This window comes from Corythoichthys intestinalis, chromosome 21, assembly GCF_030265065.1.
Source record: "Corythoichthys intestinalis isolate RoL2023-P3 chromosome 21, ASM3026506v1, whole genome shotgun sequence".
Lineage (NCBI taxonomy): Eukaryota > Metazoa > Chordata > Actinopteri > Syngnathiformes > Syngnathidae > Corythoichthys > Corythoichthys intestinalis.
In genome coordinates, this window is record NC_080415.1 from 23343247 (window position 1) to 23357537 (window position 14291).

Below are 14291 nucleotides of genomic sequence, written 5' to 3' on the forward strand. Positions count from 1 at the left end.
GTTACATCATAATCAATTTTTCCACGCTGGGCAGCCTCGTGCCTACATTCCTCTCATTCATGTGCACTGGCTGGAGCTGAGGTGGGGAAATGCGTGCATAACGAGCTCTCTGTCTCCCTCTATGGGGCGCTGGCGTTACGTACTCATTGCAATGTCAGTGTGGAAACTGACCTGTCTGTAGGTACAGATGATGATCTCCCTCAGATGGTAGTGCATGGGTGTCATGGTCTCGGACACAGAGTCAAGAGCCATATCCACTTCTCGTTTCATTCGGTGGCCGTCGGGGAGCAAGCGAACGAGCTGCATCACAACCTGCAATAAGAACTTTTTTTAATTTTACCATCAGCTCAGTTGGAGATAGAAAAGGTTTCCGTGGAAACCCCCCACCGTTTCAGTGTCGCCTGGAAACCTTCCTGGCTGTAATTTGGTATTGTTTTACCCCAGGGTGTCAGGCCTTATTTGCCATGTTTGTGTGTGTGCATTTCATTTAGAGGCAGTTGAATGTGGCGAAAAGATGCTGCTGATGGATTCTATCAAGATAAATTGTTTACAAGACACAGCAGCAGCGCGAGGGGCTTTATTTTTTTGTCTTCATATAGAGTTAGCTCACAGCAAGACATGAATATGAATGAATGCTGTAGCTCAGGAAAACAGAATATGAATGGATGCTGTAGCTCAGGAAAACAGAAACCAAAAAACACAAACTTAAACATTTTATTGCTTGTTTCCATTTGTTTTTGCAAATAAAATAAAACCAAAATACAAATATATACCAGTTAACACATTGACATAAACATCCAAACCGTTTTGACTGAGATTTAATTGGAAGTCTATTGCTGTCTATTGCAGCCAATAAATTAACACACTGGAATAAAAATAAACAGAAACGCTTAGAAAAGTTAATTACAGTATTAAAGAATTAAGAAACTGCAGTACATTTTCAAGGCCTGCACGGGAAGGCGGCTGCAGAGTGGTACCGCCACCTTGCGGTATGGGCTACATACGGCTGGGTTTCATTGTGTATGTGGTCTTTAGTTTATCTCAATCATCAAACGTGATCAGCCACAGGTAAAAAAATACAAAAAGGTGTGTGCATGACAATTTAATTTGGAGGACTTTTTTTTTTTTAATCTATAATTTTATTATTTTTAGAAGAGAAGAGAGCGAAAATAGAAAAAAGTTGTTTTCTCACAAGAAGTAAAAGGCTATTTTAAAAAAAGAAAATATTTTATGCAAAAGTGGCAAAACAATTTTGAGGATAAAAAAAGTATTTAAATTTTACTTAATGTTTTCAAAGAATGTATTTTTATGGGGAAAATTAAAAAATATTGGAATAAAAATTATTACTTTTTAGAAGCAAACTGCACAAAACAAATTAAATATTACGAAAGATAACACGTTTATATTTTTTCTAGGATTGTTCCGATCATGTTTTTTTGCTCCCGATCCGATCCCGATCGTTTTAGTTTGAGTATCTGCCGATCCCAATCATTACCGATCGTATACATTTTGGCAATACATTAAGAAAAAAATGAATAAAACTCGGACGAATATATACATTCAACATACAGTACATAAGTACTGTGTTTGTTTATTATGACAATAAATCGTCAAGATGGCATTTACATTAACATTCTTTCTGTGAGAGGGATCCACGGATAGAAAGACTTGTGACTTTGTATATTGTGACTAAATATTGCCATCTAGTGTATTTGTTGAGCTTTCAGTAAATGATATTGTATCCATGCCCCAATGCATGATGGGAAGTGGAACCATGACTGTGCGTAGTGCTACCAATTGATATATCTTCTCTGCGTTGGGGAATAAACTAAGGTGCTAAGAAAAAGATCAACTGCTACATTTCTTCCCCACATTGCTTCCAATGATATTTCTAATCGTAGGGAGAGGGATTGTAAGGCTTTAGCCACTTAAAAAAGGCTCCATAGGCTGACAACATTCACTCGACTCATATAACGATGCCTTTTATCTCTCTATATAGGTTAAATGACACCATTACAGACTTAAGCCTGAGTTATACTTCCGCGTCAGACCTACGCCGTCAAGGAAGAATCGAGTTATGACCCTACGCCGTAGCCTGACGCGCACCTCTCGATTTTTGTAACCTTCGCGTCGCGTAGACGCGTATGACGTAGCGAAAACGGACTGTGATTGGTCCGCTCAGTCTGTTGTTTCCGGTTTACCGCGAAAACACCGCCATTGTATAATAGAATCAAACATTGTTTTCTACACGCAAAAATGGACCAAGCTGACGGGAGTATCATCGAAGAGCAAGTCTCGTCAAGAAATTATTATTGTGATTGCCAAATGGCAAGGTCGGCGATCGAAAAAATAAATAAATGGAAGAACCACCGAGACGTGGGTGGTCGGAATCGAGTGGCCACACGAAGCTGTGACCCAGTCGGCCAAAAACTGCCAACTTTTTATCACTTCATGTCGTATTTTTGGTTGGTGCACTTCATCATTTACTGTGTACATATGTTTCAAGTATATGAAGAATAAAGCACAGATTTGGTGTCAAAAGAGTTGTTTTGATCTTTAATTTTCAATAACAGACAGTTCACACACACAATACATCATCACTGATTGAGAGTGCCTCGGTGCTTTTTATGATAACCTTAAAATCAAGCCTCCCAACGCAGTTTGGGAAGTTCCCTAGACGCCAGAAATCTGCTATGGCTTCCCACTGGCTGGTTGTAGGACACGGCAAACAAATCAGGCTGGAGGGCTTTGCAGACCTTGAACGCAGTGCTCGACACCAGTTTGAAGCTAGCCGCCACAGCTAGCTCTCTCCACCCGAGTCTAAAACTCTCTGTGCGGCATCAAAAGTCGGCCAGACCGCCTCGAAACCGTCTTCTGCGTCGCCTGCCCGTCAACATTTGTATGTTCCATATTTATTCAGTGTTGATGAGCAGAATATTTACTTTCAAGAGTTCCATCTTGCATTGTTTATTTTTCTCCGACTAGCGGAAGTAAACAAGCATGCCCCAAAACCGTACAAACATAACGCCACGTCCCTCTAGTGGCTTGGCGGTGAATTACAGAGAAACGCGTTCCCTCACCGCAGAACTATCGAATGTCGAATGACGCCGTAGTCGCTACGCCGTCACCGCAACGCGGGAGTATAACTCAGGCTTAAGCGCGACAATGCGTGAGTGGGTCGTGCAACGCATGCATTAATTGCGTTAAATATTTTAACGTGATACATTTTTTAAAAAAAACTTACTACCGCCGTTATCGGGATAAATTTGTTAACCCTACCATAAGCCTAAACTAAAGACTTTGGATGAGTGTAACATATTATGTCTGTAACGTTAAATACAATTAGAAAACTATTTAATTAAAAAATATATATGTATTAAAAAAAGGCATGGCCGATATTTTTTTGCCGATTCCGATACTTTGAAAATGACGTGATCGGACCCGATCGATCGATATCTCTAATTTTTTCTATTGCTTTATGAAGTTAACAGTTGAGAAAAAAAGTCACACTTTTAGGGAAAACCAACAATGAATTAAAAAATAAGTGGAAAACTTTGTAATTATTACAAGAATAAAGAATGTAACTCCAAAAAAACTCGTCATTTAACTCTTTCACTGCCATTGACGGTAACAGACATCCAGTTATGTGTGTTTCAACCTTCTGCTGTGAATTTATTAATTTATTTATCAGCAGTATATATCAGATCTATTTGAATTGGTAGGCTGACCCAACCCAACCCTCCCACTTCAAATGGAATGGACGTCTATCGCTGTCAGTGGCAGTCAATGAGTGAATAATCATTGCCGGGGTAAAAACGTTTTTCTAAAAACATACCTGAAACTCTCCTTTTGTGTACTTGGCATCAGGGACGCTGACTATCTCATCTTCAGTGAACTCAGGAAACCCCTGCGGGTGACACATAACTTGTATGCCAGTGTAATTGATGCACAAGTCTGAGGTGGAGCAGGACGTACGTTGAAGTGCCACAGAGTCAGCACAGAGAGAACCATGGCCGTGGTGGTCCTGCCTTTGCCGTCAGAGCAGTTGAAGACGAAGGCTGCGCTCGAGTCCTCGGCCAGGGAGCTCTTCATTGCGTCCAGGAGCTTGTCAAAATCCTGTGGACGCATTAAGAAAAAAAAAGGCACAAAATAAATTAATGCGTTGCCCGGATCAATTTTTCACCTTTTTTTTTTTTTATTTTTGAAGTGGGCAGTTACCTCCTCCCGAGGGGCGCTGCAATCAGGCAGAGGTACGCGCTTGTAGGAAAGTGCCGGGGTGAGCTTCTTGTGCTGAGCGAAGATCTCCTGTGCCGTCAGGATGCTCTTGAACATCTTCATCTGCTTCTCCTGCTCCAGAGTCACTTCAAGCCACTTCTGGGCTCGCACGATCTCCTCCTTAAGAGACGTCTCCAGTTTCTAAAAATGGCACGTTAGTTATTTTTATTAACCTTTAATGTGAAAACCTCTAACATTAGCTCTGAGTAAAACATTCCCTGTTTACTTCAATGACAAGTGGGTCTGACGTTGGGATGGCGATGTGCTGATCCAAGTGAGACGGCTCCCTTGGGGAGAAGATCTGCCCGTTTGCTTCTAAAACCAGTTCCTCTTGCAAGTTGATCCACAGAATGTGGCTGTGCTTCCGTTTCTCGTCCGTCAGGTGGGCCAGCACAGCACCGGTGGCCTATGGACAAAAAAATATATATATATATTTAATAACAATATGATCAAATTCGTCTCAAAAGGGGCAGAATGGCGGTGTACCTCAGATGTGGGTTGTGCCATGCCATAGATGGGCATCTTTGGCACGCGTCTAAAGTTGACCGCCTTCATTTCCTTGGCGGTGCTCAGGACGTCGGGCGCCAAATATTCACTGGCCACCTGCACAGATGAAACGAGCACTTTTAATTAAGCCTTTCAGTGCCATTGAACGCCTATTAGCATCAATGGCAGACAATTAGTCCAGGTGCTTTTATTATTATTATTTTAAAAGCAACACTTGGTAGGTTTTCAGTTTTGGTCGATTTTAGCGACACCGGTGGACAAACGTGGTAGTGTTTTGCCTTTAGCAAGACTGCGTTTCCCATGAGGACCAGCGTACACCAGCGCAGTGTCATAAAATTAATCGAAAATCTATCTCCCAGTTGCCTGCAGATGGATTAAACAACATTTTTGTTTCCAGCGGCTGTGTGAAGGATGAATCATAATAAGGTAATGAATCCAGTTGTGGCTAAACAATACCATATGACAGTTAACAACCGTGTGGCAATCCGCGTCAAACCAGCGAGTGAAAGCCGGGACAATGTTTATTCTGTATAACCTGGTAGCCTCTCTTTTTTTCCCTCCTCAGATAAAACTTTTTGTCTCTTGTTTCACTGCCATCTTTGCAGAATTCACGCAAAATCGTTCCCATCGTTCCGTCTGTATAATGAATGGGGAAAGTGACGTATGCTGTAAAGCAGCCAGCACATTTGTAGGGGGTTTTTTGTGTGGCAGAGTTCCTGCCACCCTCCTCAAAGTGAACTCATTTGCTCCCAAAAACGTATAAATAGGTTCTATTTTTAATTGTTTTAGTGTCCCAAAGACGTATTTATATGTCTTTTACGTTTTTTTTTCACGAGCTATATCTCTAGGTTCTGATGCAACTTACCTCCAAAGGACAATGCTGAAAAACTGGCCACTGGAGGGCAGTAGCCCATTTTGTAAGACCCGCAACCCGATTCAAGGGAATGAATGGCCGGGGCGCCGGCGGAAGACGACTGAATGGACGACCAGGACGCCAGACGCTGGAAGTCCGAGCAGGACGACCAGGACCATCAGTGCAGCGGACGGGTAGCAGGGGCCGCTCGCGTCCCCCGCTACCCTCCAGTGTCTTGCGACTCAGCTGGAAACGCACACGGCCAAACCAGTTCTCCCCCAGAAACACAACATGCCCCACACAAGTTCATCAGGCGAACTCCGCCACGAGGCAGTGCTCGCCACAAAAGAAAGACAAAAAAAAATCCATCTTGATGAGACAGGCGGCGATTGTTGTGTATTTGTTACACTTATAAATATTTGAATGATCAGGCAGTTGTGGGTGAACACCGTGTAGCACACGTCTTTAATCTCACTACTTTGCACTGCGTCGCACACATCAAAAAAACATATATCCCCCGCAGACCCAGACATGACATGTCAAACAAGGATGTGCTTCCCAGGGCGAACCAATCGATCTAGGATGACATAGATCATCCTATCAATATATTACAGCGATGAGGGAAAAGTTTACCCCGGCTGTCGCGGCCACAACAGCGTCATCTCTCAGTTTAATAGTTTAGTTATGTGTAAATAAATTGTTACTTTTCTAACAAAAGCTCTATTTGTCTTGTTGTTTATGTTATTTTGTAGAAGGATTAACATTATTCAGATGTTTGGGGGCAAAAAATAGCTGTGTTAAAGTCAAAGTTATGTTTGAAATGTATGCTTTTACAAAATTTCTGTTTTTTTATTAGAAATTGGAAAATTGCTAAAACTAAGCTATTTTGTAATGCTGATTTCTAAAGAATGGAAAAAGATTTTTTTTTAAATCCTGCTGAAAGACGAGAGTCTAATTTTTCTTTTGGTGGGTTCCATGTTTATATAGCAAAAGAACAGAATTTTCTGCGGGCCTTGCAAAATCAGTCAAAATCCAGTAAAACAGCCGGGAGCAAAGAGGGTTGCACCGGTGAAAATGGCTGGGAGTGAATGAGTTAATTAGTGCCGGTGAAAGCGATACAGACCCCCTCAAGATATAAAAGAAGTGCCATTCACCGAGCTGTCAGTTGACATATTACAAGTCTTATGAAAATATTTTATAAAGTTTGAAGTTATCTAGTGTTGCTTTAAATATGTGTGATTTCTCGTCAATTATCCGTTGTTTTTCCTTGTAAAAGTTAAAAAAAAATTTATTGTTTCTTCTTTTTCTTGGTAAATGTAAGAATTTATACTTCTAAAAAAATCACTAATAAAAATTATATTTAGAGATCAGTCGGGTCCTATCATGTCATTTTCAAGGTATCGGAATCGGCAAAAAAATATCGGCCATGCCTTTTTTTAATTTATGTATATTTTTTAATTAAATCGTTTTCTAATTGTATTTAACGTTACAGATATAATATGTTACACTCATCCAGAGTCTTTAGTTTAGGCTTAAGGTAGGGTTATCAAATTTATCCCGATGACGGCGGAAAATTAATTTTTTTGAAAATGTATCACGTTAAAATATTTACCGCAATTAATGCATGCGCTGCACGACCCACTCACGCATTGTCGCACTCAATCTGTAATGGCGCCGTTTTACCAATATAGAGAGATAAAAGGCAGCATATAATGAGTAGAGTGAATTTTGGCAGTCTTTGGAGACTTTTTTTAATCGGCTAAAGTCTTAAATCCCTCTCCCTACGGTTAGAAATATGGTTAGAAATATCATGGAAAGCGATGTGGAGAAGCAAGGTAGCAATTGATATTTTTCTTAACACCTTATGTTATTTCCCAACGCAGAGAAGATATATCAATTGGTAGCACTACGCACAGTCATGGTTCCACTTCCCATCATGCATTTGGGCATGGCTACAGTATCATTCACTGAAAGCTCAACAAATACACTAGATGGCAATATTTAGTCACAATATATATATATATATATATATATATATATATATATATATATACAATATACAAAGTCACAAGTCTTTCTATCGTGGATCCCTCTCACAGAAAGAATGTTAATAATGTAAACGCCATCTTGAGGATTTATTGTCATAATAAACAAATACAGTACTTATGTACTGTATGTTGAATGTATATATTCATCCGAGTTTTATTCATTTTTTTCTTAATGCATTGCCAAAATGTATATGATCGGGAAAAATTATCAAGAATGATTGGAATTGAATCGGGAGCAAAAAAAAGCAATCGGATCGGGAAATATCGGGATCGGCAGATACGCAAACTAAAACGATCGGAATCGGATCGGGAGCAAAAAAACATGATCGGAACAACCCTAATTATATTATTTTATTATATTATTAAGTATTTTTTCTTATGCAAAATTATTTTTAAAAGAAAGTAATTGCTACTTGAAAAAGTAACTGCTTTTTTGAAGTTTTTTTCCTTGGAATAACTATCACCCTTAAAAAGTTGACTATGGACATCTTAATCCATTTTGACTGTGAGAGCTGGTCCCCCTAGTTCAAATATATTAGATGTCTATTACCGCCAATGGCACCATGTGAGATAATAAACCCTCCCAGGTGGAGGTAATCGCAACTCGCCAGGACACGGGCTCCCCTGGTGACCAGCTCAGGCGGCGCCGACAGCTCGGAAAGGTCCATCCGGGCCAACAAGCGGTATAGCCAAGTGTGGCGGCACATCCACTGGGTGAAGTTGGACACGAAGGCTAGGGGATACTGCAAGGCGCCACATGATTTAGCGGCTGGTTGATAGCGAGCGCTCGCTCGGATCCGATGATTTCCAACACTTACCTGCTCGTGGAGGTACGCATTAAACACAATCAGGTAGAAGTAGCGCTCTAAGCTCTGACGTGTTCTGTTGAGGAAGTAGTTTTTGGTGCTGTTTCCCTAATAGGGAACAAAAGAAGGATGTTCATTAGTCCTCCATTATTTTATTAATTCATTGAGTGCCTTGTGTATTTCTACCCAGAAGAGGGTTCCACAAGAATATCTTGAGGAGCACCAACCTGGATCTGATAATCATCTCCGATGCCCTCCAGCTTACTTTTGTTCTCGTATATTGCTTCTTTAATGTTATGCATTTCTGAACACAGTGCTATGGCTCGGTCCACCTGCGGAGAAACACATTGTTTCATAACTGCTCCCATAATTAATCAGGAGAGAAATTCACCTCCTCCATGATTTGCTGCCCATTAGGCAACTTGGCGATCAGAGACTGGATGATGCGGAAGACTGGTTTGGGCTCTGTAGGTGCCTCTGTTGCCTCCTCAGACCTGCTGAAGCAATGAGTCTTTGACATTCACAAAATTACAGATTTTGAGGGAGTCTATCCGTCTAGCCTGCAAGTCATGTACAAGATACATGACAAGTCAGTCTAGTCTCCTGTGGTTTCAATTGGATTTCCACTTCGGTTCAATATCGACATATGAATCACAGCACGCTAGGCGGGACTTTGTGATGCTTCACGGAGGGGAGCTAATCTTTTTTACACTACTGGGACTTATGGGAAGTGTTATGCAGAACAGTGGAGGGTATGCGCGCTATACTGTTGTGATTTTTATCTCTCTGGGTTGGTGAGACGTTTAGGGAGTTAGCTGGGCAGCCGTAATTCATTTAGAACTTATTTTTACAATTGAAAAAAATAAAATTTTCATTTGGACGTGAAAAGTTTGCACTTTTCTCAAGCTCAGTTACCAATTGATAGATAGAAACCTTCAGTTTATAGCGCCAACTATATATATAGCAGGTACGTAAACAATGAATGACATCACATGAGTGCATGTTAAAAATGTGTCCTTACAGAGGCGGCGGCGTTCCCGAGTCACCCCGGAGGCGGTTGATGGCCAGGGCGCCCAAGATCATGGCCAGGTTGGTGCGGCCAACACCCACCTGGCAACTGAAGAGCAGCGCGGGCGGCTTCGGTCTCGTGTTGCGTCGCAGGGACAAACTGGGGATCTCCTGCGGAATGGATATGCAATATAAAAATATGTCACAGTCACTATTAGTATACAGTGCTGGCCAAAAGTATTGGCACCCCTGCTATTATGTCAGATAATGCTTTATTTCTCCCAGAAAATTATTGCTATTACAAATGCTTTGGTGGTTCATTTATTTTGCTTGCAATGAAAAACACAAAGGAGAATTGGAATTTTTTAAAATAATTTTACACAAAACTCAAAAAATGGTCTAGACAAAAGTATTCGCACCCTTTGAAAAATCATGTGATGTTTCTGTAATTTGTGTAATTAACAGCACCCGTTACTTACCTGTGGCACATAACAGTTGGTGGCAAATACCAACTCACACTTGCAGCCAGTTAAAATGGATTAAAGTTGACTCAACCTCTGTCCTGTGTCCTTGTGTGTACTACATTGAGAATGGAGAAAAGAAATAAGACCAAAGAACTGTCTGAGGACTTGAGAGGCAAAATTGTGAGGAAGCATGGGAAATCTCAAGGCTACAAGTCCATCTCCAAAGATCTGAGTGTTCCTGTGTCTACCGTGCACAGTGTTATAAATAAGTGTAAAGCCCATGGCACTGTGGCTAACCTCCCTAGATGTGGACGGAAAAGAAAAATTGAGAGATTTCAACGAAAGATTGTGCGGATGGTGGATAAAGAACCTGGACTAACATCCAAACAAATTCAAGCTATCCTGCAGTCCGAGAGTACAACAGTGTCAACCTACTATACAATATACTATATACCGATATACTGTACTTTCCGTCGCGGCTGAATGAAAAAGGACCCTATGATAGGATACCCAGGAAGACCCCACTTCTGACCCGGAGATATAAAAAAGCCAGGCTGGAGTTTGCAAAAAACTTACCTGAGAAAGCCAAAAACGTTTTGGAAGAATGTTCTCTGGTCAGATGAGACAAAAGTAGAGTTTTATGGAAAAGGCATCAACAGAGTTTACAGGAAAAAAAACGAGGCCTTCAAAGAAAAGAACACGGTCCCCATAGTCAAACATGGCGGAGGTTCCTTGATGTTTGGGGCTGATTTGCTACCTCTGGCACTGGACTGCTTGACCGTGTGCATGGCATTATGAAGTGTGAAGACTACCAACAAATTTTGCAGCATAATGTAGGGCCCAGTGTGAGAAAGCTGGGTCTCCCGCAGAGGTCTTGGGTCTTCCAGCAGGACAATGACACAAAACACACTTCAAAAAGCACTAGAAAATGGTTTGAGAGAAAGCACTGGAGCCTTCTAAAGTGGCCAGCAATGAGTCCAGACCTGAATCCCATAGAAGACCTCTGGAGAGATCTGAAAATGGCAGTTTGGAGAAGGCACCCTTCAAATCTCAGAGACCTGGAGCAGTTGGCCAAAGAAGAATGGTCTAAAATTCCAGCAGAGCATTGTTAGAAACTCATTGATGGAAGCAGTTGTTCACAGGTATTTTGTCTAAAGGTTGTGCTACCAAGTATGAGACTATTTTTGGAGTTTTGTGTAAAATGATAATGATTTAATTTTTTTTCATTCTATTTTTTGGGGTTTTTCATTGCAAGCAAAATAAATAAAGATATTACTACCAAAGCATTTGTAATTGCAATCATTTTCTGGGAGAAATTGAGCATTATCTGACAGAGTTGCAGGGGTGCCAATATGTTTGGCCAGCACTGTATCTTCAATGAAATGAGGCTCAGTGAAGATATTTGGACTCACTCTGAGTATATTTACAAAAGCATCAAAGTCTTCTTCCATAGGTGCTCCTTCCACAGGTAACGGTAATCTGTAATAGCTGGAATGAAAAACAACAAATATGGCTGGCAAATTCCGGGCCTGAGCAACAGCAAGAAGGGCGGCCGGCACCTGTAGGCCGGCAAGGTGAAAACGGGCCTCTTGTAAACCTCCTCGGTCACGTGGATGTCCTCTTCGCACGTGATGACCATTTTCTGCGGCTCATCTTTGAGGTACTCGATATCATTGTAGACGTAGTAGACATTTTCACTGAGTTTGGCAAAGTCATGGAGCTGCGGACAAAAGAAAAGAAAAGTGGTGTCTTGAGAGAGAAACTGGGAGAGTTGGCATTAAATTATCATGTTTCAGTGCAATCGACAGCGATACACATCAGAGGCAGTGAATGATTTAAAGCCGTAAACAAGCTAACACATAGAACTCAGGTGTGCTTACCCTTTTAGCGAGATATTTGAACAGAAATGGTGGCACAGCACATGAAGACAAAACAATATTATAATACTCCAAATAAAATCCCCAAAATGTCCGGCTGTGGCCATTCACAGCTGTGTCTACTGTCGGTGATAAATGCTACACAGAGTTTTGGGATCGAAATAAGGTAAGTACACGATTATAAATCGTTAAAATCATGGTGTCTTTAATTATGCTCTCTCATACTCTCACCTTGAGTTAGGGTTACAGGGTTTAAATTTAAATTCATATAGGACCATTTTGAAATTTGGCCAAATTGGGGGTCTCAGAGCGGAACTTCCAAGTCACCTGAGTGTTTTCTGCCATATATATACATGACGTATAATACATGTTATTTTGAGATTTAGGGGGTATTTAGGAGTACTTAAAGGGTTAATTCCAACTTGCGCGGAAATTCGGATTATATCGCCAGCGTAGGAACGGAACTCATTCCTAACCAGGGAAACTACCTGTGCTGTATTCAATATCCTCTGAGTATAATGACACCTCTTATTACTATACTATGGATCTGAAAATGTCTCAATTTACAGTGTTAAATCATCAATATAATAATTTATTTTATATATTGTTATATTAATACATTGCAAACAATTGTGTTGAATTTTTGGAAGTCTGGAATGGACAAATTGCGTTTTCATTCATTTCAATCGTCACATTAAAAATCAAATTCCTATCTCAAAGATCACTGTAAAGAAAATTTTTAAAATCAGATCAAATCAATGAACCGTGCATCCCCAGTTTGATATAAAAGTCACCTCCTTCCTGACAGTGAGTTCAAGTGCTTCCACCGGTCCCTCCTTTTCCAGACCATGGAGGTTCTCATGGAGGTTCTCCTTCCTCCTCGGGGTATACGGAACAAAGTCGTCACCCTTGTGCAGGAAGACCACCGGCTCCTCTCGCACGCAAATGAAAATCACCTCCTAGCCAGAAATAACAACACATGAAAAGACCCACACTTGAGAAATGAAAGCTAATTCCTGCTAAAACATGGCAGGTCACCTCATGTCCTTGTGCTTGCAGCTTCTGCAAGACCCGTTTGAAGCCATTCATACTGGGCTGACCCATCCCGAATAGCGGATACGATCCTTTCACCTGGCGGAAATTAGGTGCCCCGACGGAGTTGGTTGTGCTGAGGACGTCTGCTTTGCTGTACACATCCTGCACCATGAAATACTCGCCCTGGAAATAAATGGAAGAACGATAAAATGTTCGTCCAGGATAGCAAAAATACTTTCTATACATTAATTTGGATCCATCATTTTTTTCAGACCTGTATATCATTCTCGTGTCATTGGAAAACACAATTGCAAGGGTCATGCTGCCATCTAATGATGTCTTACTCTAATTTGCAACAGTTACTCAATAAAAAGGTTGTAGGATAGAAGGATGGCTATATTGGCAATATAATAAAAAGATTGTGGGAAGCACAAGGTAGTCCCCAAGTTGCGCCGGACCCGACTTACGCGATTTCAACTTTACGACGCCTGAGTCTCGTTGTTTTTTTTTGTTTGTTTTTTTTAATGTTGACTTTAGTTTTGTGATACATGCTGTTTTTTGGTGCAGGAAGCGTAGAACAGGAAATGAGCACATGTACAGACGCGCCGCCCACCCCACACACGCACACACAGAGGAGCCGAGTTATAGAGCTGACAGTCTGCGCGCACATTTGTTGCTTGTGAAGCACCCAGAGGCCAGGGCTGTATATAACCCCTTTTGTACTGTTTATTGTGCGTTTTTAATTGTAGTCAAATACTTGAGGAGAGTTAATGTGTTTTTGATGATGTACGGACGCTAACTGATACATGCTAATCATTCGGTATTGCTGTATCAGCAGCTACTTGTAAAAGAAAATTTGAATTCCTGTTATTGAGTATGAGAATGTTTAAATTTCATTTTATTTTAGTTTCATTCTGCAAGTGTTGATGTCATGAGCAGCTGAATTAAGTCAGCAAACCACACGGACGTCTGACATCGTCATTTCGGAGCTTAGCTCATTGTCTAGCTAGGACTTCGCTACAGCGTCTTGGCTAGGACAGTACATTGACATATAATAGATGTTTTTGGATAGTTTTTTTCTTAATTTGAAGGGTGTTTTGAGGTATTTAAAGTAGGGCTGCAGCTATCGAATATTTTAGTAATCGAGTAATCGACTGAAAATTCTATTGATTAATCGAGTAATCGGATAAAAAAAAATTTTTTTAGGTAAAGAGCAATTATAAATATGCATGAGAAAAAAAAGACATTAAATCCAACATTGAACCATTTTCAGTCAATCAATGTCTTTATTTTCAAAGTATATTGTTGAAAACAGCCAACAATTGCATCTCAGATGTGACTAGAAAAAAAAATCACTGCTTTCACTCAAAAAACTTCTAGATCTTATTAAAAAAAAAAAAAACATTTCTTACCTAAAA

General features: G+C 40.7%; 1 protein-coding gene across 12 annotated transcripts in view; it reads right to left on the reverse strand.

Annotated features, from left to right (window-relative positions):
• Window positions 1-14291, reverse strand: part of pald1a (phosphatase domain containing paladin 1a) — a 124000-nt gene that overhangs the window by 64898 nt on the left and 44811 nt on the right. For 10 of the 12 annotated variants that reach the window (XR_009061797.1, XM_057826621.1, XM_057826619.1 and 7 more), the window contains 15 exons: window positions 12877-13056; window positions 12633-12797; window positions 11521-11681; window positions 11374-11449; window positions 9511-9668; window positions 8881-8986; window positions 8717-8821; window positions 8502-8597; window positions 8292-8426; window positions 4762-4878; window positions 4502-4681; window positions 4219-4416; window positions 3976-4116; window positions 3836-3907; window positions 172-312 (listed from right to left, as the gene is read on the reverse strand). Coding sequence is in view for 11 of the 12 variants with exons in the window: in XM_057826621.1 (XP_057682604.1) it covers window positions 172-312; window positions 3836-3907; window positions 3976-4116; window positions 4219-4416; window positions 4502-4681; window positions 4762-4878; window positions 8292-8426; window positions 8502-8597; window positions 8717-8821; window positions 8881-8986; window positions 9511-9668; window positions 11374-11449; window positions 11521-11681; window positions 12633-12797; window positions 12877-13056 (2031 nt within the window). In the remaining variant the exon portion in view is untranslated. The remainder of the gene's footprint in view (window positions 1-171; window positions 313-3835; window positions 3908-3975; window positions 4117-4218; window positions 4417-4501; window positions 4682-4761; window positions 4879-8291; window positions 8427-8501; window positions 8598-8716; window positions 8822-8880; window positions 8987-9510; window positions 9669-11373; window positions 11450-11520; window positions 11682-12632; window positions 12798-12876; window positions 13057-14291) is intronic. The other 2 variants (XM_057826615.1, XM_057826618.1) reach the window with 1 other exon arrangement.